Source organism: Oncorhynchus keta, chromosome 4 (genome assembly GCF_023373465.1).
Source record: "Oncorhynchus keta strain PuntledgeMale-10-30-2019 chromosome 4, Oket_V2, whole genome shotgun sequence".
NCBI lineage: Eukaryota > Metazoa > Chordata > Actinopteri > Salmoniformes > Salmonidae > Oncorhynchus > Oncorhynchus keta.
The window spans coordinates 13,416,767-13,439,808 of record NC_068424.1 but is presented as its reverse complement, the minus strand read 5'-3'; the positions used below and the strand labels follow the sequence as shown (position 1 = coordinate 13,439,808).

General features: G+C 41.8%; 1 protein-coding gene across 1 annotated transcript in view; it reads left to right on the top strand.

Annotated features, from left to right (window-relative positions):
• Window positions 1–19,777, top strand: part of LOC118369633 (ankyrin repeat domain-containing protein 33B-like) — a 31,337-nt gene extending 11,560 nt beyond the window's left edge. The window contains exons 2-6 of the mRNA XM_035754166.2: window positions 15,708–15,837; window positions 16,006–16,146; window positions 16,450–16,591; window positions 17,026–17,224; window positions 17,353–19,777. Coding sequence (XP_035610059.1) covers window positions 15,708–15,837; window positions 16,006–16,146; window positions 16,450–16,591; window positions 17,026–17,224; window positions 17,353–17,904 — 1,164 coding nt within the window. The 3' untranslated portion in view covers window positions 17,905–19,777. The remainder of the gene's footprint in view (window positions 1–15,707; window positions 15,838–16,005; window positions 16,147–16,449; window positions 16,592–17,025; window positions 17,225–17,352) is intronic.
• The last annotated feature ends 3,265 nt before the right edge of the window (window positions 19,778–23,042 follow it).

Here is a 23,042-nt window from a genome sequence, read left to right as displayed (position 1 = left end):
TGCTTCACTGTGGGGATGGGATTCTCGGGGTGAAGAGAGGTGTTGGGTTTGCACCAGACATGGCGTTTTCCTTGATGGTCAAAAAGCTACATTTTTGTCTATTCTGACCAGAGTACCTTCTTCCATATGTTTGGGGTGTCTCCCATATGCCCTTTGGTGAACACCAAATGTGTTTTCCTTTTTCTTTCTTTAAGCAATGGCTTAAAGCCCAGCTCTGTGGAGTGTGCAGTTTTTATTTGATTTATTTCACCTTTATTTAACCAGGTAGGCTAGTTGAGATCAAGTTTGCAACTGCGACCGGGCCAAGATAGAGCAAAGCAGCTCGACACATACAACAACACAGAGTTACATATGGAATAAACAAACATACAATTAATAATACAGTAGAAAAGTCTATATACAGTGTGTGCAAATGAGGTAGGATAAGAGAGGTAAGGCAATAAATAGGCCATGGTGGCGAAGGAATTACAACATAGCAATTAAACACTGGAGTGATAGGATGTGCAGAAGATGAATGTGCAAGTAGAGATACTGAGGTGCAAAGGACCAAGATAAATAAATAAATACGGTATGGGGATGAGGTAGATAGATGGGCTGTATACAGATGGGCTATGTACAGGTGCAGTGATATGTGACCTGCTCTGACAGCTGGTGCTTAAAGCTAGTGAGGAAGGTAAGAGTCTCCAGCTTCAGAGATTTTTGCAGTTCATTCCAGTCATTGGCAGCAGAGAACTGGAAGGAGAGGTGGCCAAAGGAAAAATTGGCTTTGGGGGTGACCAGAAAGATATACCTGCTGGAGCGCGTGCTACGAGTGGGTGCTGCTATGGTGACCAGTTAGCTGAGATAAGGCGGGGCTTTACCTAGCAGAGACTTGTAGATGACCTGGAGCCAGTGGGTTTGGCGATGAGTATGAAGCGAGGGCCAGCCAACGAGAGCATACAGGTCGCAGTGGTGGGTAGTATATGGGGCTTTGGTTACAAAACAGATGGCACTGTGATAGACTGCATCCCATTTGCTGAATAGAGTGTTGGAGGCTATTTTGTAAATGACATCACCAAAGTAGAGGATGGAGGGTGGTCAGTTTTACAAGGGTATGTTTGGCAGCATGAGTGAAGGATGCTTTGTTGCGAAATAGGAAGCCGATTCTAGAATTAATTTTGGATTGGACATGTTTAATGGGAGTCTGGAAGGAGAGTTTGCAGTCTATCCAGACACCTAGGTATTTGTAGTTGTCCACATAAGTCAGAACCGTCCAGAGTAGTGATGCTGGACGGGCTGGCAGGTGCAGGCAGCGATCGGTTGAAGAGCAAGCATTTAGTTTTATTTGCATTTAAGAGCAGTTGGAGGCCACGGAAGAAGAGTTGTATGGCATTGAAGCTCATCTGGAGGTTAGTTAACACAGTGTCCAAAGAAGGGCCAGAGACTTAAAGTGGTCCTGTGGACAGATACTCCAATCTCTGCTGTGGAGCTTTGCAGCTCCTTCAGGGTTATCTTTGGTCTCTTTGTTGCCTCTCGGATTAATGCCCTCCTTGGCTGGTCCATGAGTTTTGGTGGGCGGACCTCTCTTGGCAGGTTTGTTGTGATGGCATATTCTTTCCATTTTTTAACAATGGATTTAATGGTGCTCCGTGAGAGGCTGATGATATTTTTTCAGAACCCAACCCTGATCTGTACTTCTCCACAACTTTGTCCCTGACCTGTTTGGCGAGCTCCTTGGTCTTCATGGTGCCGCTTGCTTGGTGGTGCCCCTTGATTGGTGGTGTTGCAGTCTGGGGCCTTTCAGACAAGGTGTATATATATTGAGATCATGTGACACTTAGATTGCACACAGGTAGATTTTATTTAACTAATTATGTGACTTCTGAAGGTAATTGGTTAAAACCAGATCTTATTTTGGTGCTTCATAGCAAAGGGGGTGAATACATACAGTTGAAGTCGGAAGTTTACATACACCTCAGACAAATACATTTAATTAAACTAAGATTTTCACAATTCCTGCCATTTAATCCGAGTAAGAATTCCCTGTTTTAGGTCAGTTAGTATCACCACTTTATTTTAAGAATGTCAGAATAATAGTAGAGCAAATTATTTATTTCAGCTTTTATTTCTTTCATCACATTCCCAGTGGGTCAGAAGTTTACATACACTCAATTAGTATTTGGTATCATTGCCTTTAAATTGTTTAACTTGGGTCAAACATTTTAGGTAGCCTCACACAAACTTCCCACAATAAGTTAGGTGAATTTTGGCCAATTCCTCCTGACAGAGCTGGTGTAACTGAGTCAGGTTTGTAGGCCTCCTTGCTCGCACACGATTTTCAGTTCTGCCCACAAATTTTCTATGCGATTGAGGTAAGGGCTTTGTGATGGCCACTCCAATACCTGACTTAAGCCATTTTGCTACAACTTTGGAAGTAAGCTTGGGGTCATTGTCCATTTGGAAGACCCATTTGCGACCAAGCTTTACCATCCTGACTGATGTCTTGATATGTTGCTTCCATATATCCACTGAATTTTCCTCCCTCATGATGCCATCTATTGTGTGAAGTGCACCAGTCCCTCCTGCAGAAAAGCACCCCCACAACATGATGCTGCCACCCCATGCTAGCGACTGGAACGAGCATGGAACTACCATGTTGTGTTGTCATGTTGTGTTTCTACCATGCTGTGTCGTCATGTTTCTGCTACCATGCTGTGTTATCATGTGTTGCTGCCATGCTGTGTCGTCATGTTGTGCTGCTACCGTGTTGTCATGTTGTGTTGCTACCATGCTGTGTCATCATGTTGTGCTGCTTCCATGTTGTGTTGTCATGTTGTTTTGCTGCCATGTTGTGTTGTTGTCTTAGGTCTCTCTTTTTGTAGTGTTGTGGTGTCTCTCTTGTCGTGTTGTGTTGCGGCGCGGCTATGTTGTGTTGTTGTCTTAGGTCTCTATTTTTGTAGTGTTGTGGTGTCTCTCTTGTCGTGTTGTGTTGCGGCCATGTTGTGTTGTTGTCTTAGGTCTCTCTTTTTGTAGTGTTGTGGTGTCTCTCTTGTCGTGATGTGTTGCTGCCATGTTGTGTTGTTGTCTTAGGTCTCTCTTTTTGTAGTGTTGTGGTGTCTCTCTTGTCGTGTGTGTTGCTGCCATGTTGTGTTGTTGTCTTAGGTCTCTCTTTTTGTAGTGTTGTGGTGTCTCTCTTGTCGTGTTGTGTTGCTGCCATGTTGTGTTGTTGTCTTAGGTCTCTCTTTATGTAGTGTTGTGGTGTCTCTCTTGTCGTGATGTGGGTTTTGTCCTACATTTACATTTTGAATCCCATCCCCGCAGGCCGTCTTTGTCAATACAAATGTATTCTTAATTGACTTGCCTAGTCAGATAAAGGTTCAATAATGTTTTATTTTTTTATCCTGTGCTCTGGCATTTTGGCTGTAATGATTTGTTCTAGGAAATGTATGATTAGACATGTTTTTTAACACCTGCTGATCAAATAGATGTTATTTGTCTCAAAAACAGTGAAAATGTGTAACTTGTATAACAATTAGGGTTTCAAACAGGGAATACATGTAATGTTTCCACAACAGGGTTGGGATTTGGACGTTGCTCCAGACAAAACACTATGGACACTAGACTGCTGTCTTTTAATCAACGAATATCTTCAAAATTAGCCAATTTATTTGTTGAATTTGTTCTGTGGATGAAGAGTTTGCACTGTTGCAAACAAGTAAAGACACATCTTACAAAATGTAAAACATGATCCAACAACCTTGGACATGGAAACCTGTTACTCATGCACATTATAGAACAATGTCATCCATGTTGTGACTGTTTCATGCACTTATAGAACAATGTCATCCACACTTGTTACTCATGCACATTATAGAACAATGTCATCCACACTTTTTGACTGTTGTCATGTCTTATGTCAATGTCATGCTGCCATGTTGTGTTGTTGTCTTGGTCACATTTTGTAGAACAATGTCATCCATGTGTTGCTGCCATGTTGTGTTGTTGTCTTAGGTCTCTCTTTTTGTAGTGTTGTGACTGTTCTCTTGTCGTGATGTGTTGCTGCCATGTTGTGTTGTCATCTCTAAAGACTGTTACTCATGCACATTTGAACAATGTCATCCACACTGTGTTACTCTGGTCATTTAGAACTCTCTTGTCGTGTCATTGCTGCCATGTTGTGTTGTTGTCTTAGACTGTTGTGGTGTCTCTCTTGTCACATTATAGAACAATGTCATGTTGTTGTCTTACACTAAAGACTGTTACTCATGTCTCTTATCGAACAATGTCATCCACTGTGACTGTTGTCTTATGCACATTTTGTAGAACAATGTCATCCACACTAAAGACTGTTACTCATGTTGTGTTGTTGTCACATTATAGAACAATTGTCATGTCTCACTTGACTGTTACTCATGCACATTTAGAACAATGTCATCCACACTAAAGTCTGTTGTGTTGCTGCACATTATAGAACAATGTCATCCACACTAAAGACTGTTACTGCTGCCATTATAGAACAATGTCATCCACACTAAAGACTGTTGTCTCATGCACATTATAGAACAATGTCATGTTGTTGTCAATTAGGGTTTGTTACTCATGCACATTATAGAACAATGTCATCCACACTTGTGACTTGTTACTCATAAATAGTGTCAATGTCATCCACATGTTGTGACTGTTGTCTTAGGCATAGAACAATGTCTCCACGTGTTGTGTTGCTGCCAGACTGTTACTCAGGTCACATTATAGAACAATGTCATCCACACTAAAGACTGTTCTCTCTTGTCACATTATAGAACAATGTCATCCACACTAAAGACTGTTGTGGTGTCTCATGCACATTATAGAACAATGTCATCCACACTAAAGACTGTTACTCATGTCACATTATAGAACAATGTCATCCACAGGCTTTGAACAAGACAAATGTTACTCATTGACATTAGTAGAACAATGTCATCAATAAAGACTGTTACTCATGCACATTATAGAACAATGTCATCCACATGTAAAGACTGTTACTCATGCACATTATAGAACAATGTCATCCACACTAAAGACTGTTACTCATGCACATTATAGAACAATGTCATCCACACTAAAGACTGTTACTCATGACAAAACATTATAGAACAATGTCATCCACACTAAAGACTGTTACTTATTATTTGAACAATGTCATCCACACTAAAGACTGTTACTCATGCACATTATAGAACAATGTCATCCACACTAAAGACTGTTACTCATGCACATTATAGAACAATGTCATCCACACTAAAGACTGTTACTCATGCACATTATAGAACAATGTCATCCACACTAAAGACTGTTACTCATGCACATTATAGAACAATGTCATCCACACTAAAGACTGTTACTCATGCACATTATAGAACAATGTCATCCACACTAAAGACTGTTACTCATGCACATTATAGAACAATGTCATCCACACTAAAGACTGTTACTCATGCACATTATAGAACAATGTCATCCACACTAAAGACTGTTACTCATGCACATTATAGAACAATGTCATCCACACTAAAGACTGTTACTCATGCACATTATAGAACAATGTCATCCACACTAAAGACTGTTACTCATGCACATTATAGAACAATGTCATCCACACTAAAGACTGTTACTCATGCACATTATAGAACAATGTCATCCACACTAAAGACTGTTACTCATGCACATTATAGAACAATGTCATCCACACTAAAGACTGTTACTCATGCACATTATAGAACAATGTCATCCACACTAAAGACACACCTCTTCACACAGATTCTCTGTTGTCTTAGTTACAGAACAATGCCATCCACGCTAAAGACACACCTCTTCACACAGATTCTCTGTTGTCTTAGTTACAGAACAATGTCATCCACGCTAAAGACACACCTCTTCACACAGATTCTCTGTTGTCTTAGTTACAGAACAATGTCATCCACGCTAAAGACACACCTCTTCACACAGATTCTCTGTTGTCTTAGTTACAGAACAATGTCATCCACGCTAAAGACACACCTCTTCACACAGATTCTCTGTTGTCTTAGTTACAGAACAATGTCATCCACGCTAAAGACACAGCTCTTCACACAGATTCTCTGTTGTCTTAGTTACAGAACAATGTCATCCACACTAAAGACACACCTCTTCACACAGATTCTATGTTGTCTTAGCTTTCCGTTCTCCGTCTAGTTCACTTCCCTGGTTAGTCTGTCATCATGTTTCGTACATTTTTATATCCCAACTTATTTTAATGTTATTTTTATAGCTTTTTATCCTGCTGGTTTCCTTCTGTATGTTAAGTGACTTTGTGTGTCTTGAAAAGCACTTAAAATAAAGTGTAATATGATTATGAATTAAACTTTTTTCAAATTTAAATTCATAACAGTTTGAAGTGTGTTTAAAAAAACAACAACATTGAAATCCTTTTGAAGCTGCTAAGCAGTTATGCAGAACCTAGTGCAAGAGCTGGGAGCAACATCAATCCACTACAGAACAGATTAGGATTTGGGAAGGACACACATTAATCTGCTTTAAGAACAAGCCAGCGCCCTAAATGTAAAACATCAGAACTTCCGCTATGTGTATGGCCAGGTACATTACGTGCAAAGGCAATATTTCACACACACAGCCATCGTCTCACGTAGAATTTAAATACCAATGAACAATTTCGCTGCTCAGTTATTCCATGAATTCCTGATAATACAGCACACAAATCATTTAATCAGCCACACACACTCACACAAATGTATACAAACACACACACACACACACAAACACACAGTCGTTCCCTAGAAGTACCTCTCAGGGTGATTGTTTCAGGATTGAGCCGTGAGTGTCTGGCATTATTTTTAGCCTCAGCACTCAATAGGCTTGTCTCATACCCCCCCTCCACCCACCCACCCAACCAACCAACCAACTAACCACATACTCGCACACGCACACACACACACACACGCACGCACGCACGCACGCACAACCTGTTATTTTAAACCATGACATTAATCATGATTGCAGGTTCATGCAAACACACCTTCTCACCAACATAGCTGTTAGACAGGCTGTCGAGAGCTGCAGTCCTTCTGGTTTTCTTTTAACACTAAGATTAAGAGGACTTAGATTCCTGCCATAAACCCCGGACCGTTGATCATCACAGCTAGCTAGCTGCCACTGAGTGACCCAGCCCCGAAGCGTGCCCTGAGCCAGGCGCTTCTCCCGGCTAGCAAACGAAATTACCACAACTACAATACCTTTTTCGCCATCTGGCACGGTCCCTTCGTCAACACGGGCCCCGCCGTACCACCACGACTGGTCCGGAGACGTAATTCCATCAGCTGTGCCTTCAACCGGCCTTCGCCGGACGACGGAGCAAACGCTTCTACTTTCCCCGGACTGCTAACACACAGTCAGTCAGGAAAGCAAAGACTAGCTTTTTCAAACAGAAATTTGCATCCTGTAGCTCTAATTCCAAAAAGTTTTGGGACACTGTAAATTCCATGTAGAACAAGAGCAACTCCTCCCAGCTGCCCACTGCACTGAGGCTAGGCAACACGGTCACCACCGATAAATCTACGATAATCCAAAATGTCTAAAATAATTTCTCTACAGCTGGTCATGCTTTCCTCCTGGCTACCCCAACCCCGGCCAACAGCTCCACACCCCTCGCAGCTACTTGCCTAGACAATCTGGACCCTCTCTTTCCAAAATTATCCGCCGCCATTGTTGCAACCCCTATTACCAGTATGTTCGGCCGTGGTCATCCCCCTCTTCAAAGGGGGATTACACTCTAGACCCAGACTGTTACAGACCTATATCCATCCTTCCCTGCCTTTCTAAATTCTTTGAAAGCCAAGTTAACAATTAGATCACAGACCATTTCAAATCCCACCGTACCTTCTCCGCTGTGCAATCCGGTTTCCGAGCTGGTCACGGGCCACACTCAAGGTACTAAACGATATCATAACTGCCATCGATAAGACACTACTGTGCAGCCGTCTTCATCGACCTGGCCAAGGCTTTCGACTCTGTCAATCACCGTATTCTTATCGGCAGACTCAATAGCCTTGGTTTCTCAAATGACTGCCTTGCCTGGTTCACCAACTACTTCGCAGACAGAGTTCAGTGTGTTCTCCGGACCTCTGGCAATCTCTATGGGGGTACCACAGGGTTCAAATCTCGGGGCGACTCTTTTCTCTGTATATATCAACGATGTCGCTCTTGCTGTGTGTTCCCTGATCCACCTCTACGCAGACGACACCATTCTGTATACATCTGGCCCTTCTTTGGACACTGTGTTAACTAATCTCCAAACGAGCTTCAATGCCATACAACACTCCATCTGTGGCCTCCAACTGCTCTTAAACGCTAGCAAAACCAAATGCATACTTTTCAACCGTTCGCTGCCCGCACCCGCCTGCCCGACTAGCATCACTACTCTGGACGGTTCTGACCTAGAATATGTGGACATCTACACATACCTATGTGTCTGGCTAGACTGTAAACTCTCCTTCCAGACTCATATCAAACATCTCCAATCCAAAATCAAATCTAGAATCGGCTTTCTATTTCGCAACAAAGCCTCCTTCACTCATGCCGCCAAACTTACCCTAGTAAAACTGACGATCCTACCGTTCCTCGACTGCGGCGATGTCATCTACAAAATAGCTTCTAATACTCTTCTCAGCAAATTGGATGCAGTCTATCACAGTGCCATCCATTTTGTTACCAAAGCGCCTTATACCACCCACCACTGTGACCTGTATGCTCTGATTGGCTGGCCCTCGCTACATATTCGTCGCCAGACCCACTGGCTCAAGGTCATCTGTAAGTCTATGCTAGGTAAAGATCCGCCTTTTCTCAGCTCACTGGTCACCATAACAACACCCACCCGTAGCACGCGCTCCAGCAGGTATATCTCATTGATCATCCCCAAAGCCAACACCTCCTTTGGCCGCCTTGCTTCCAGTTCTCTGCTGCCAGTGACTGGAACGAATTTCAAAAATCGCTGAAGCTGGAGTCTTTTATCTCCCTCACTAACTTTAAACATCAGCTATCTGAGCAGCTAACTTACATTTCCCTCACTAACTTTAAACATCAGCTATCTGAGCAGCTAACTGATCGCTGCAGCTGTACATAGTCCATCTGTAAATAGCCCACCCAATCTACATACCTCATCCCCATATTGTTTATATTTACTTTGCTGCTCTTTTAAACACAAGTATCACTATTTATACACCATCATATGCTCATCATCATCTGCTCATCTATCACTCCAGTGTTAATCTGCTAAATTGTAATTACTTTGCTACTACGGCCCATCTATTGCCTTACCTCCTCAAGCCATTTGCACACACTGTATATTGACTTTCTTTGTTTCTACTGTGTTATTGACTGTACGCTTGTTTATTCCATGTGTAACTCTGTGTTGTTGTTTGTGTTGCACTGCTTTGTTTTATCTTGGCCAGGTCCCAGTTGTAAATGAGAACTTGTTCTCAACGGGCCTACCTGGTTATATAAAGTTGAGAAAAAAAACAAGAAAAAAACAACATATAGATGACATATATGTTACATATATGTTACACTGTTACATAGATATAGAGGTTGGAAAGAGGACTGTTACAGACATATAGAGGATGGAGAAGAGGACTGTTACATACATATAGAGGTTGGAGAAGAGGACTGTTACATACATATAGAGGTTGGAGAAGAGGACTGTTACAGACATATAGAGGTTGGAGAAGAGGACTGTTACATAGATATAGAGGTTGGAGAAGAGGACTGTTACATAGATATAGAGGTTGGAGAAGAGGACTGTTACAGACATATAGAGGTTGGAGAAGAGGACTGTTACATAGATATAGAGGTTGGAGAAGAGGACTGTTACATAGATATAGTGGTTGGAAAGAGGACTGTTACAGACATATAGAGGTTGGAGAAGAGGACTGTTACATAGATATAGAGGTTGGAGAAGAGGACTGTTACATAGATATAGAGGTTGGAGAAGAGGACTGTTACATAGATATAGTGGTTGGAGAAGAGGACTGTTACAGACATATAGAGGTTGGAGAAGAGGACTGTTACATAGATATAGAGGTTGGAGAAGAGGACTGTTACATAGATATAGTGGTTGGAAAGAGGACTGTTACAGACATATAGAGGTTGGAGAAGAGGACTGTTACATACATATAGAGGTTGGAGAAGAGGACTGTTACATACATATAGAGGTTGGAGAAGAGGACTGTTACAGACATATAGAGGTTGGAGAAGAGGACTGTTACATAGATATAGAGGTTGGAGAAGAGGACTGTTACATAGATATAGAGGTTGGAGAAGAGGACTGTTACATACATATAGAGGTTGGAGAAGAGGACTGTTACATAGATATAGAGGTTGGAGAAGAGGACTGTTACATAGATATAGAGGTTGGAGAAGAGGACTGTTACATAGATATAGAGGTTGGAGAAGAGGACTGTTACATGCATGTAGAGGTTGGAGAAGAGGACTGTTACATAGATATAGTGGTTGGAGAAGGGGACTGTTACATAGATATAGTGGTTGGAAAGAGGACTGTTACAGACATATAGAGGTTGGAGAAGAGGACTGTTACAGACATATAGAGGTTGGAGAAGAGGACTGTTACAGACATATAGAGGTTGGAGAAGAGGACTGTTACAGACATATAGAGGTTGGAGAAGAGGACTGTTACAGACATAGAGGTTGGAGAAGGGGACTGTTACATAGATATAGAGGTTGGAGAAGAGGACTGTTACAGACATGTAGAGGTTGGAGAAGAGGACTGTTACATAGATATAGTGGTTGGAAAGAGGACTGTTACAGACATATAGAGGTTGGAGAAGGGGACTGTTACATATACAGTATGTAGAGGTTGGAGAAGAGGACTGTTACATATATAGTGGTTGGAGAAGGGGACTGTACAGACATATAGAGTTGGAGAAGAGGACTGTTACAGACATATAGAGGTTGGAGAAGGGGACTGTTACATAGATATAGAGGTTGGAGAAGAGGACTGTTACAGACATGTAGAGGTTGGAGAAGAGGACTGTTACATAGATATAGTGGTTGGAAAGAGGACTGTTACAGACATATAGAGGTTGGAGAGGGGACTGTTACATATACAGTATGTAGAGGTTGGAGAAGAGAACTGTTACATAGATATAGTGGTTGGAGAAGAGGACTGTTACATACATATAGAGGTTGGAGAAGAGGACTGTTACATAGATATAGAGGTTGGAGAAGAGGACTGTTACATAGATATAGAGGTTGGAGAAGAGGACTGTTACATGGATGTAGAGGTTGGAGAAGAGGACTGTTACATAGATATAGTGGTTGGAGAAGGGGACTGTTACATATACAGTATGTAGAGGTTGGAGAAGGGGACTGTTACATATACAGTATGTAGAGGTTGGAGAAGAGGACTGTTACAGACATATATAGATGTTGGAGAATAGGACTGTTACAGACATGTAGAGGTTGGAGAATAGGACTGTTACATAGATATAGAGGTTGCTCAAGGGGACTGTTACATATACAGTATGTAGAGGTTGGAGAAGAGGACTGTTACATACCCTATAGAGGTTGGAGAAGAGGACTGTTACAACAGATATATGTTGGAGAATAGGAGTTACAGACCCAGGATTGGAGAATAGGACAAACCTATAGAGGTTGGAGAAGAGGACTGTTACATAGATATAGAGGTTGGAAAGAGGACTGTTACAGACATATAGAGGTTGGAGAAGAGGACTGTTACATAGATATAGAGGTTGGAGAAGAGGACTGTTGACCCCTAGTTTGAGGTTGGAGAAGAGGACTGTTACATAGATATAGAGGTTGGAGAAGAGGACTGTTACAGACATATAGAGGTTGGAGAAGAGGACTGTTCCATAGATATAGAGGTTGGAGAAGAGGACTGTTACATATCCTATAGAGGTTGGAGAAGAGGACTGTTACATACATATAGAGGTTGGAGAAGAGGACTGTTACATATACAGTATGTAGAGGTTGGAGAAGGGGACTGTTACATATACAGTATGTAGAGGTTGGAGAAGGGGACTGTTACATATACAGTATGTAGAGGTTGGAGAAGAGGACTGTTACAGACATATAGAGGTTGGAGAAGAGGACTGTTACATATACAGTATGTAGAGGTTGGAGAAGGGGACTGTTACATATACAGTATGTAGAGGTTGGAGAAGAGGACTGTTACATACATGTAGAGGTTGGAGCAGGGGATTGCCACACTGGGCGCAGTTGTTGTGGGAGGTTAAGTGCCTTGCTCAAGGGCACAACGGCAGTCAATGGCATCTAGGATTTGATACCAGCAACCCTCTGGTTTCCAGCTCACTTCCCAACAGATTATTTTCCCAGTCAGACCCAGGATTCAAACGGACAAACCTCCGGTTGCTGGCTTGCCTCTCTAACAGCTTAGCTACCTGCCGCCGCTACTCTAATATATACATTTGACTCCTCATAGAAAGAATACCCCTAGTTTGCTGTCTCTATTGTACTGTCCTTTATTCCTCTCCTTTGTTACCAATACCTCTTCTATCCTTTCTCTGTCTCCATCTCCTCTCCTTTGTAACCAATACCTCTTCTATCCTTTCTCTGTCTCCATCTCCTCTCCTTTGTTACCAATACCTCTTCTATCCTTTCTCTGTCTCCATCTCCTCTCCTTTGTAACCAATACCTCTTCTATCCTTTCTCTGTCTCCATCTCCTCTCCTTAGTAACCAATACCTCTTCTATCCTTTCTCTGTCTCCATCTCCTCTCCTTTGTAACCAATACCTCTTCTATCCTTTCTCTGTCTCCATCTCCTCTCCTTTGTTACCAATACCTCTTCTATCCTTTCTCTGTCTCCATCTCCTCTCCTTTGTTACCAATACCTCTTCTATCCTTTCTCTGTCTCCATCTCCTCTCCTTTGTTACCAATACCTCTTCTATCCTTTCTCTGTCTCCATCTCCTCTCCTTTGTAACCAATACCTCTTCTATCCTTTCTCTGTCTCCATCTCCTCTCCTTTGTTACCAATACCTCTTCTATCCTTTCTCTGTCTCCATCTCCTCTCCTTTGTTACCAATACCTCTTCTACCCTTTCTCTGTCTCCATCTCCTCTCCTTTGTTACCAATACCTCTTCTATCCTTTCTCTGTCTCCATCTCCTCTCCTTTCTTACCAATACCTCTTCTATCCTTTCTCTGTCTCCATCTCCTCTCCTTTGTTACCAATACCTCTTCTATCCTTTCTCTGTCTCCATCTCCTCTCCTTTGTAACCAATACCTCTTCTACCCTTTCTCTGTCTCCATCTCCTCTCCTTTGTAACCAATACCTCTTCTATCCTTTCTCTGTCTCCATCTCCTCTCCTTTGTAACCAATACCTCTTCTATCCTTTCTCTGTCTCCATCTCCTCTCCTTTGTAACCAATACCTCTTCTACCCTTTCTCTGTCTCCATCTCCTCTCCTTTGCCTCTCTCCACTCATCTACACCCCTCCCATCCTTCCTCTCTGGCAGTAGTGTTTGTTTTGGCTGATGAAGTGTTGGCCTTCCGGAAAACACTGGAACTTTTCCAGGAGATTCCAAGCTGTATACACACACATTTCACTGGCATTCCAGGAACACGGCATTCCAAAAACACAGCGTGACAGAAAGCAGTAGGAGTTTTCCACAAGGATCGAAATTCTGTTTCAACAGCAAACAAAACTGATTTAATGTTGACGGTATGATATTAGTTTTGGACCGTACATACAGGCCTCCCGTTGTTGTCTAACCTCATTGACACTGGCTTGGATCTCATATCATGTTTCCCCAGTTAAGCATCAGAACAGAACTAGCACTGTCAACTAGATTGTCTATTCAGGAACCAACTTTGCCATGCACGCACAGTGGCCTTCCCGGAACAGTAGCCACCTCAGCGCTATAGGTAGAGAGGGTGGGAGGGAGAAACAGAGCTGTTGAAGACAGAACATTAAAACGCCTGTGACTGTCTGAGATAGCCTTTTAAACCTTTTCTCTCTCTATATATATATCTCTCTCTATCTCGCTCTCTCTATATATATATATCTCTCTATCTCTCTCTCTCTCTCTCTATATATATATATATATATATATATCTCTATCTCTATCTCGCGCTCTCTCTCTATATATATATATATCTATAACTCTATATCTCTCTCTATACAGTGCCTTATAGTATTCGGCCCCCTTGAACTTTGCGACCTTTTGCCACATTTCAGGCTTCAAACATAAAGATATAAAACTTTATTTTTTTGTGAAGAATCAACTACAAGTGGGACACAATCATGAAGTGGAACTTTATTGGATATTTCAAACTTTTTAACAAATCAAAAACTGAAAAATTGGGCGTAAAATTATTCATCTTAAGTTAATATTTTGTAGCGCTTTTGCTGCTATACAGCTGTAAGTCGCTATATGTCTCTATCAGTTTTGCACATCGACAGACTATTTTTTCCCATTTCTCCTAAAACAGCTCTCAGTGAGGCTGGATCATTTGTGAACAACAGTTTTCAGTTCTTTCCACAGATTCTCGATATAGGTCTGGACTTTGACTATTTTAACACCTGGATATGTTTATTTTTGAACCATTCCATTGTATTTTGCTTTATGTTTTGGATCATTGTCTTGTTGGAAGACAATTCTCCGTCCCAGTCTCAGGTCTTTTGCAGACTCCATCAGGTTTTCTTCCAGAATGGTCCTGTATTTGGCTCCATCCATCTTCCCATCAATTTTAACCATCTTCCCTGTCCCTATATATATATATAGGCCCAAACCATGATGCTGCCATCTCCATCTTTGACAGTGGGGATGGGTGTGTTCTGATGAGCTGTGTTGCTTTTACGCCAAACATATTTTGCATTGTTGCCAAAAAGTTCAATTTTGGTTTCATCTATCTTCTTCCATCTCCCAGGTGGCTTGTGGCTTTAAATGACACTTTTTATATATCTTTAAGAAATCTTTCTTCTTGCCATCTTCCATAAAGGCCAGATTTGTCAATATACATATTGTTGTCCTATGGACAGAGTCTCCCATCTCAGCTGCTCTGCAGTTCATCCATGATCATGGGCCTCTCTGCATCTCTCAGTCTTCTCCTTGTATGAGCTGAAAGTTTAGAGGGACGGCCAGGTCTTGGTAGATTTGCATGGTCTGATACTCCTTCCATTTCAATATCATCGCTTGCTGCTCCTATATTTATATCTTGGGAAATCTTTCTATCTCGCGCTTTAAACTTCTATATACATATCTCGGACCTCCTGGTCTTGTTCTTCATGATGCTCTCTGCGCTTTTAACGGACCTCTGAGACTATCACATATCATTTATCTCTCTTACTCACACGTGGATTGTATTTATCATCATATATTTAGGTCAACATTGGATCATTCAGAGATCCTCACTGAACTTCTGGAGAGAGTTTGCTGCACTGAAAGTAAAGGGGCTGAATAATTTTGCTCGCCCAATTTTTCAGTTTTTGATTTGTTAAAAAAGTTTGAAATATCCATAAATGTCGTTCCACTTCATGATTTTGTCCCACTTGTTGTTGATTCTTCTCAAAAATACTTTTATATCTTTATGTTTGATATCTGGCAAACTCTATATCTGTATCTCTCTCGCTCTCACTCTCTCTCTCTCTATATATATATATATCTAACTCTATCTCTCTCTCTCTCTCTCACACACAGACGGGGCTGATGGTGGCATGCTACCAGGGTTATGTTGACGTTGTCATAGCGTTGGCTCAGTGTTGTCACCTGGATGTCAACTGGCAGGACACTGAGGGGAATACCGCCCTCATCACAGCTGCACAGGCAGGTACGACACACAAACACACAGACCCACACACACTCGCATGCGTGCACACAGACCCACACACACTCGCATGCGTGCACACAGACCCACAAACCCTTGCATGCGCACACACACAGATCCACACAGTTCAAAAAGGTTCACAAGGCTCTCCCCATTTCGCCCCACCTCCAGGTCACATAATGATCAGTAACTACCTGTTGAACTACTCCCCTGGTCTGGACATAGAGAGGAGGAACTGTCACGGCTTCACCGCTCTGATGAAGGCTGCTATGCAGGGCAGGGTGGAGTGTGTACGAGCCCTGATGCTAGCAGGTAAGTACACAGACGGACAAACAAATTCACCTGGTTTATATTTAACTTACTTTAACATATATTTCATCATTCATATTTCAATAATATTTCACTTCAAACAGTAATTTAAAGCAGAAATAACATCTACCGGTAGGGTTCAATTTGACATCTGAAGGATCTTGTCATACATTTATCTCCTTGCCTCTCTCCTACTATCTCCTCCCTCTCCCTCCTACTATCTCCTCCTCTTTCCTCCTTCTCCTCCACTCTCCTACTTTCCTTCTCTCTCTCTCTTACTCCCCACCTCTCTTTCTCCTCTGTAAGGAGCTGACACGGAGGCGAGGGACTTTGGTCGTCAGCTGACCTCCAGAGAGTGGGCGTTTTTCACAGGACGCTACGACACCGCCTGGGCCATGACACGTCTCCACTCCAGACCCTGTCCTTATCAACTATGTGACGCATACAGGTAGACTATACTTGATGAGTGATGATGAGGATGGTGGTGATGATGATGAGGATGCTGGTGATGATGATGGGGATGATGATGAGGATGATAGTGATGATGATGATGATGGTGGTGATGATGATGAGGATGGTGGTGATGATGATGATGATGGTGGTGATGATGATGATGATGGTGGTGGTGATGATGATGATGATGGCGATGATGATGATGGGGATGATGGTGATGGTGGTGATGATGATGAGGATGGTGGTGATGATGATGGTGGTGATGATGAGGATGATGGTGATGATGATGATGATGATGATGATGATGATGATGATGATGATGATGATGATGATGGTGATTCTTATTATCATTATACGATGTCATCGGTATAGTTTCATATTGCAATTCTTCCAATCGTATTATTTCCTAATCTGATATAATTGTTTCAGTCCAGAGTGGCCCCAGCTGGGGTCTCTAGTATCTAAGGCCCGGGAGCCTCGAGGCTGTATGCAGCGTATATCAGACACCATACGAAACGCTCTGACGTTTGCCAACATCACAGAGCCTGACGACGAAGGAGTCTTAGATCACCTAGTCACCGTGACAACAGCACTGGGGAGCCCCTTCGTGGCGATGGCTTGTTCCACAGTGAGTTAGAAACGTCTGTTTCTTCATTCCTCTCACTTCTACTGTATTTAACCTCTCTCTCTGTCTTCGTGTTCTCATTGCCCCCCCCCCCCCTTCCTCTGATATATCTGTTTGTACTTGCTCTTCAGGTGTGTCCGACAAGCCCACCTTGCGTGGGTAAACGTCGCTACTCCGTCCCAGAGATCCTCCGACGCCAACGGGCCAAAGAACTGAAAACCCAGAACCCTGAGAGGCTCGACAACCACGGCAAACTCTTCCAGAACTCACGGGTCACTCTGGTGCCCAAACCTCCAAAGGACCGGCGGACCATCCTGCTACCGCCGAACAAAAACCCCACCACGACTAACCCTACCCTCGGTAAGGTGTCTGGGGCTGGGACTTCTTCCTCTATGGCCCTGAGAAAGACTAGCCTGCTGCCTCTGGGTATGGTGAAGTATAGCAGTGTGCGGCCGGGGATGTCCATTCCCAAGGTGAGAATCTCTAAGGCCCCAACGCCGACCTTTGAACCTGAGAGAGTCCACAGGAAGAGCAGCTTTAAAGATGGAGGGGGCGACTTCCTGCAGCTTCCCAAGTGGAGATATAAAGAACTGAAGGAGGAGAGGAAGAGAGCAGAGGAGGCGGAGAGGAGGAGGGTGGAGGCGGCCACGAGGCGGCACCTGGGTTCCAGGAAGAGGAAATGACATCGTAGGAGGAAGTGATGTCACTCCACCCTGTCCTCCACTGTTGCCTAGGTAGCAGTTCAGAGTTTTTTTTTTGGCTTTTTGAGGGAGTAAAAGTGACAGTGCTTTATTTTGTAATGCATTTGATTCACAAAATCAGCAGTATTTTTATAGTGTGATTTCTGTATTACCTGACACTTACCCAGGATACAAACCCATATGATCTGACTGTGTACAGATCATGTTTCACTGATATATCTGACATCACACGTTGAAACTTTATTGCCTAAAATGATGATACGATACGCCTCGGGAAGGGTTAGAATGGGACAAATATAAAGGGTTCAAATATTGCGTAGCCTATACAACCGTTGAGTAAGCCTCCCAGCATGTCAAACTGACTTATCGTCAAAGATAAAAAAATAAAAAAAAGATAAGCATTATTTTGTTACCAATGGCATTTGACTGACTTTTTTAGATAGGCACTGTGCTTTGATATGTTGAAATGGCATCTACTTTATATTGGCTTTTTGAAAGCTTTTCTAATTCTGTGAATGTATTTTGCATATAGATTGTACCTCATCGGGTATTTTTTTATTATGAGTATACTATATATAAACTGTTTTTATTTTCTACTAAAGTAGGCATATTTTGAGAATGTGAATGAAATAAAGAAATGTCTTAGAGCAATATTATCTATCAAATGGGGGAAAACAAAGTATATCCTGAAATGTTTACATGTTATGAATGAGATCAAAGTACTGCTACACTGACCTCAGATCAGCATCTAGGAGCACCTTCATCATGTGCTTTGTACAAACACACGTGTGTATTCCGATCAGACAGACGCTATACTATTGGTTGAGAAGTTCAACAGAAAATAATGAATGAAAATAATGGGAGGTAGGATCACAAATGGCAACTGGAAAGTCTTGATATAATATAGTATTATTATGGTAGGGATTGATATAATGTAGTATTATTATGGTAGGGATTGATATAATGTAGTATTATTATGGTGGGGATTGATATAATGTAGTATTATTATGGTAGGGATTGATATAATGTAGTATTATTATGGTAGTGATTGATATAATGTAGTATTATTATGGTAGGGATTGATATAATGTAGTATTATTATGGTAGAGATTGATATAATGTAGTATTATTATGGTAGGGATTGATATAATGTAGTATTATTATGGTAGGGATTGATATAATATAGTATTATTATGGTAGGGATTGATATAATATAGTATTATTATGGTAGGGATTGATATAATGTAGTATTATTATGGTAGGGATTGATATAATGTAGTATTATTATGGTAGGGATTAATATAATGTAGTATTATTATGGTAGAGATTGATATAATGTAGTATTATTATGGTAGGGATTGAAGAGAAGACAATTTCACAGTGATAACCCTAAAGACAGGACTGGCTTTAAGTGGCATATTTTAGGTGTGTCTAACAGCCAATGTGATAAGTTGCTATGGAGTTACTAGGGGGCAGATGTTGGCACAAAAATCATTTCTGTAAACAAATGGAGCAGGCTAGGCAGCAGGAGTGTAACACTAAAATGCTTTCCAAGACATATCACAAAGACTCCAGGTGAATTCTGTGTCTGCCCAAGTGCGCCCTGGTTCCCCTCATTGATTTAAACGGAATGGACGAAAACTCTCTAAACTCTCTGCTTATACAAGTCCAATTAATATATATATATATATTTAGTGAACAAGTGTACACTTCTCTCAGGAAGCCACGCTATGGATTTACCAAACAGATTCACAAGGTTTTGTTTGTTTGAGTGGTAATGGAACCACAATGGGACCAGCAATATCTCGTCCGTGTACTCTACAATGTTCTTGTTTATGGTCAATAAAAACACAACTGGAATGCAATGCACTCTACTGTTTGTGTCTGTGAGAGTGAGTGACTCTTTCTAAAACATAAAAAAGATGGTGCATCATTTCCTGATAAGTACCAGGTGCATCATTTCCTGATAAGTACCATGTGCATCTTTTCCTGATAAGTACCAGGTGCATCATTTCCTGATAAGTACCAGGTATCCATTTCCTGATAAGTACCATGTGCATCATTTCCTGATAAGTACCAGGTACATCATTTCCTGATAAGAACCAGGTACATCATTTCCTGATAAGAACCAGGTATCCATTTCCTGATAAGTACCATGTGCATCATTTCCTGATAAGTACCATGTGCATCTTTTCCTGATAAGTACCAGGTGCATCATTTCCTGATAGGTACCAGGTGCATCATTTCCTGATAAGTACCAGGTGCATCATTTCCTGATAAGTACCAGGTGCATCATTTCCTGATAAGTACCAGGTGCATCATTTCCTGATAAGTACCAGGTCCATCATTTCCTGATAAGTACCAGGTCCATCATTTCCTGATAAGTACCAGGTGCATCATTTCCTGATAAGTACCAGGTGCATCATTTCCTGATAAGTACCAGGTCCATCATTTCCTGATAAGTACCAGGTCCATCATTTCCTGATAAGTATCAGGTCCATCTTTTCCTGATAAGTACCAGGTCCATCATTTCCTGATAAGTATCAGGTCCATCATTTCCTGATAAGTACCAGGTGCATCATTTCCTGCTAAGTACCAGGTGCATAATTTCATTTCCATATTTTGTTCTGTTACAGCCTGAATTTAAAATGGATTAAATAGAGATTTTGTGTCACTGGCCCACACACAATATTCCATCATCTCAAAGTGGAATTAGGTTTTTAAACATTTTACAAATGACAAGCTGGAATGTCTGGAGTCAATATGTCTTCAACCCCTTTGTTATGGCAAGCCAAAATAAGAATTTGCTTAACAAGTCACATAATAAGTGTGGACTCACTCACTGTGTGCAAAAATAGTGTTTAATTAAGATTATTTTTAAATGGCTACCCCATCTCTGTACCCCACACATACACACGTGTCATGTCCCTCAGTCGAGCAAAGAATTTCGAACACAGATTTAACCACAAAGACTAGAGGTTTTCCAATGCCTCGCTAAGAAGGGCACCTATTGGTAGAAGGAAAAAAAAACAGACATTGAATATCCTTTGAGCATGGTGCAAGTTATTATTTAGGCTTTGGATGGTGTATCAACACTTCCTAACTCAGTTGCTGGAGAGGAAGGAAACTGCTCAGGGATTTCACCATGCCGCTCGCTAGCAGTGACTTTAAAACAGTTACAGAGTTTAAAGGCTGTGATAGGAGAAAACTGAGGATGGATCAACAACATTGTAGTTACTCCACAATACTAACCTGTATGACCGAGTGAAAAGAAGGAAGCCTGTACAGAATACAAATATTCCCAAAACAATAAGCAATAAGGCACTAACGTAACACTGCAAAAAATGTGGCAAAGAATGTAACTTAATGTCCTGGATACAAGTGTTAGGGCTGCTGTACATTCAACACAACACACCACCGAGTACCACTCTTCATATGTTCAAACATGGTGGTGGCTGCATCATGTTATGGGTACGCTTGTCATCTGAGTTGTTTTTATACAAGTAAACAGAATAGAGCACAGGAAAAATCCTAGAGGTTCAGTCTGCTTTCCACCAGACACTGGGAGATGAATTCACCTTTCAGCAGGACAATAGCAGGACAATAACCTGGTTCAGTCTGCTTTCCACCAGACACTGGGAGATGAATTCACCTTTCAGCAGGACAATAACCTGGTTCAGTCTGCTTTCCACCAGACACTGGGAGATGAATTCACCTCACAGCCAGGGCAACTAACGAGTGGCTCCGTAAGAAGCATCTCAAGGTCCTGGAGTGGCCTAGCCAGTCTCCAGACCTGAACCCAATAGATCATCTTTGGAGGGAGCTGAAAGTCCGTCTTGCCCAGCGGCAGCCCCGAAACCTGAAGAATCTGGAGACGGTCTGTATGGAGGTGTGGGCCAAAATCCCTGCTGCAGTGTGTGCAAACCTGGTCAAGTTCTACAGGAAACGTATGATCTCTGTAATTGCAAACAAAGGTTTCTGTACCAAATATTACGTTCTGCTTTTCTGATGTATCAAATACTTATGTCATGCAATAAAATGCTAATTAATTACTTAAAAATCATACAATGTGATTTTCTGGATTTTTGTTTTAGATTCCGTCTATCACAGTTGAAGTGTACCTATGATAAAAATTACAGACCTCTACATGCTTTGTTCTCCCCACTGTATATATATATATTTTATAACTCAAGGGGTGTGAATCCTTTCTGAAAACCACTGGAAGTAGCCGTGGAAACAGTCATGTAAAAGCCATCATTATGAAGGGAGAGGGATAGATAGGCTGTAGCCAGAAGATCATGTTAAAATCACTGTTATGAACAGAAGCAGTCTGAGATGGTCACCTGAGATTATAAACCATGAGACGTGGTCAGCAAGTCTGTCAGCCTGGCATCTCTGTGATCGTCAAAACCCAATCCTTACCATATCCAAACATATAACAGGGAATCTCAGACTGGCACACTCTGCTGGGAGACAGGGGGTACTGCATGACAGGCTCAATTCACTATCACAATGAAAATACAAACAGGTGATCACTGATTTAGAAAATGGCCATGATAAGGCTTTATAAATAAGCATGGCTACTATTTTATCCAGTCTTAGTCTTTCAATATCAGAGGTCTGTGTCAGTAGGACATAGTTTCAGAGTAGAGGTCTGTGTCAGTAGGACATAGTATCAGAGTAGAGGTCTGTGTCAGTAGGACATAGTATCAGTATCAGAGTAGAGGTCTGTGTCAGTAGGACATAGTATCAGTATCAGAGTAGAGGTCTGTGTCAGTAGGACATAGTATCAGAGTAGAGGTCTGTGTCAGTAGGACATAGTATCAGTATCAGAGTAGAGGTCTGTGTCAGTAGGACATAGTATCAGAGTAGAGGTCTGTGTCAGTAGGACATAGTATCAGAGTAGAGGTCTGTGTCAGTAGGACATAGTATCAGTATCAGAGTAGAGGTCTGTGTCAGTAGGACATAGTATCAGAGTAGAGGTCTGTGTCAGTAGGACATAGTATCAGTATCAGAGTAGAGGTCTGTGTCAGTAGGACATAGTATCAGAGTAGAGGTCTGTGTCAGTAGGACATAGTATCAGAGTAGAGGTCTGTGTCAGTAGGACATAGTATCAGAGT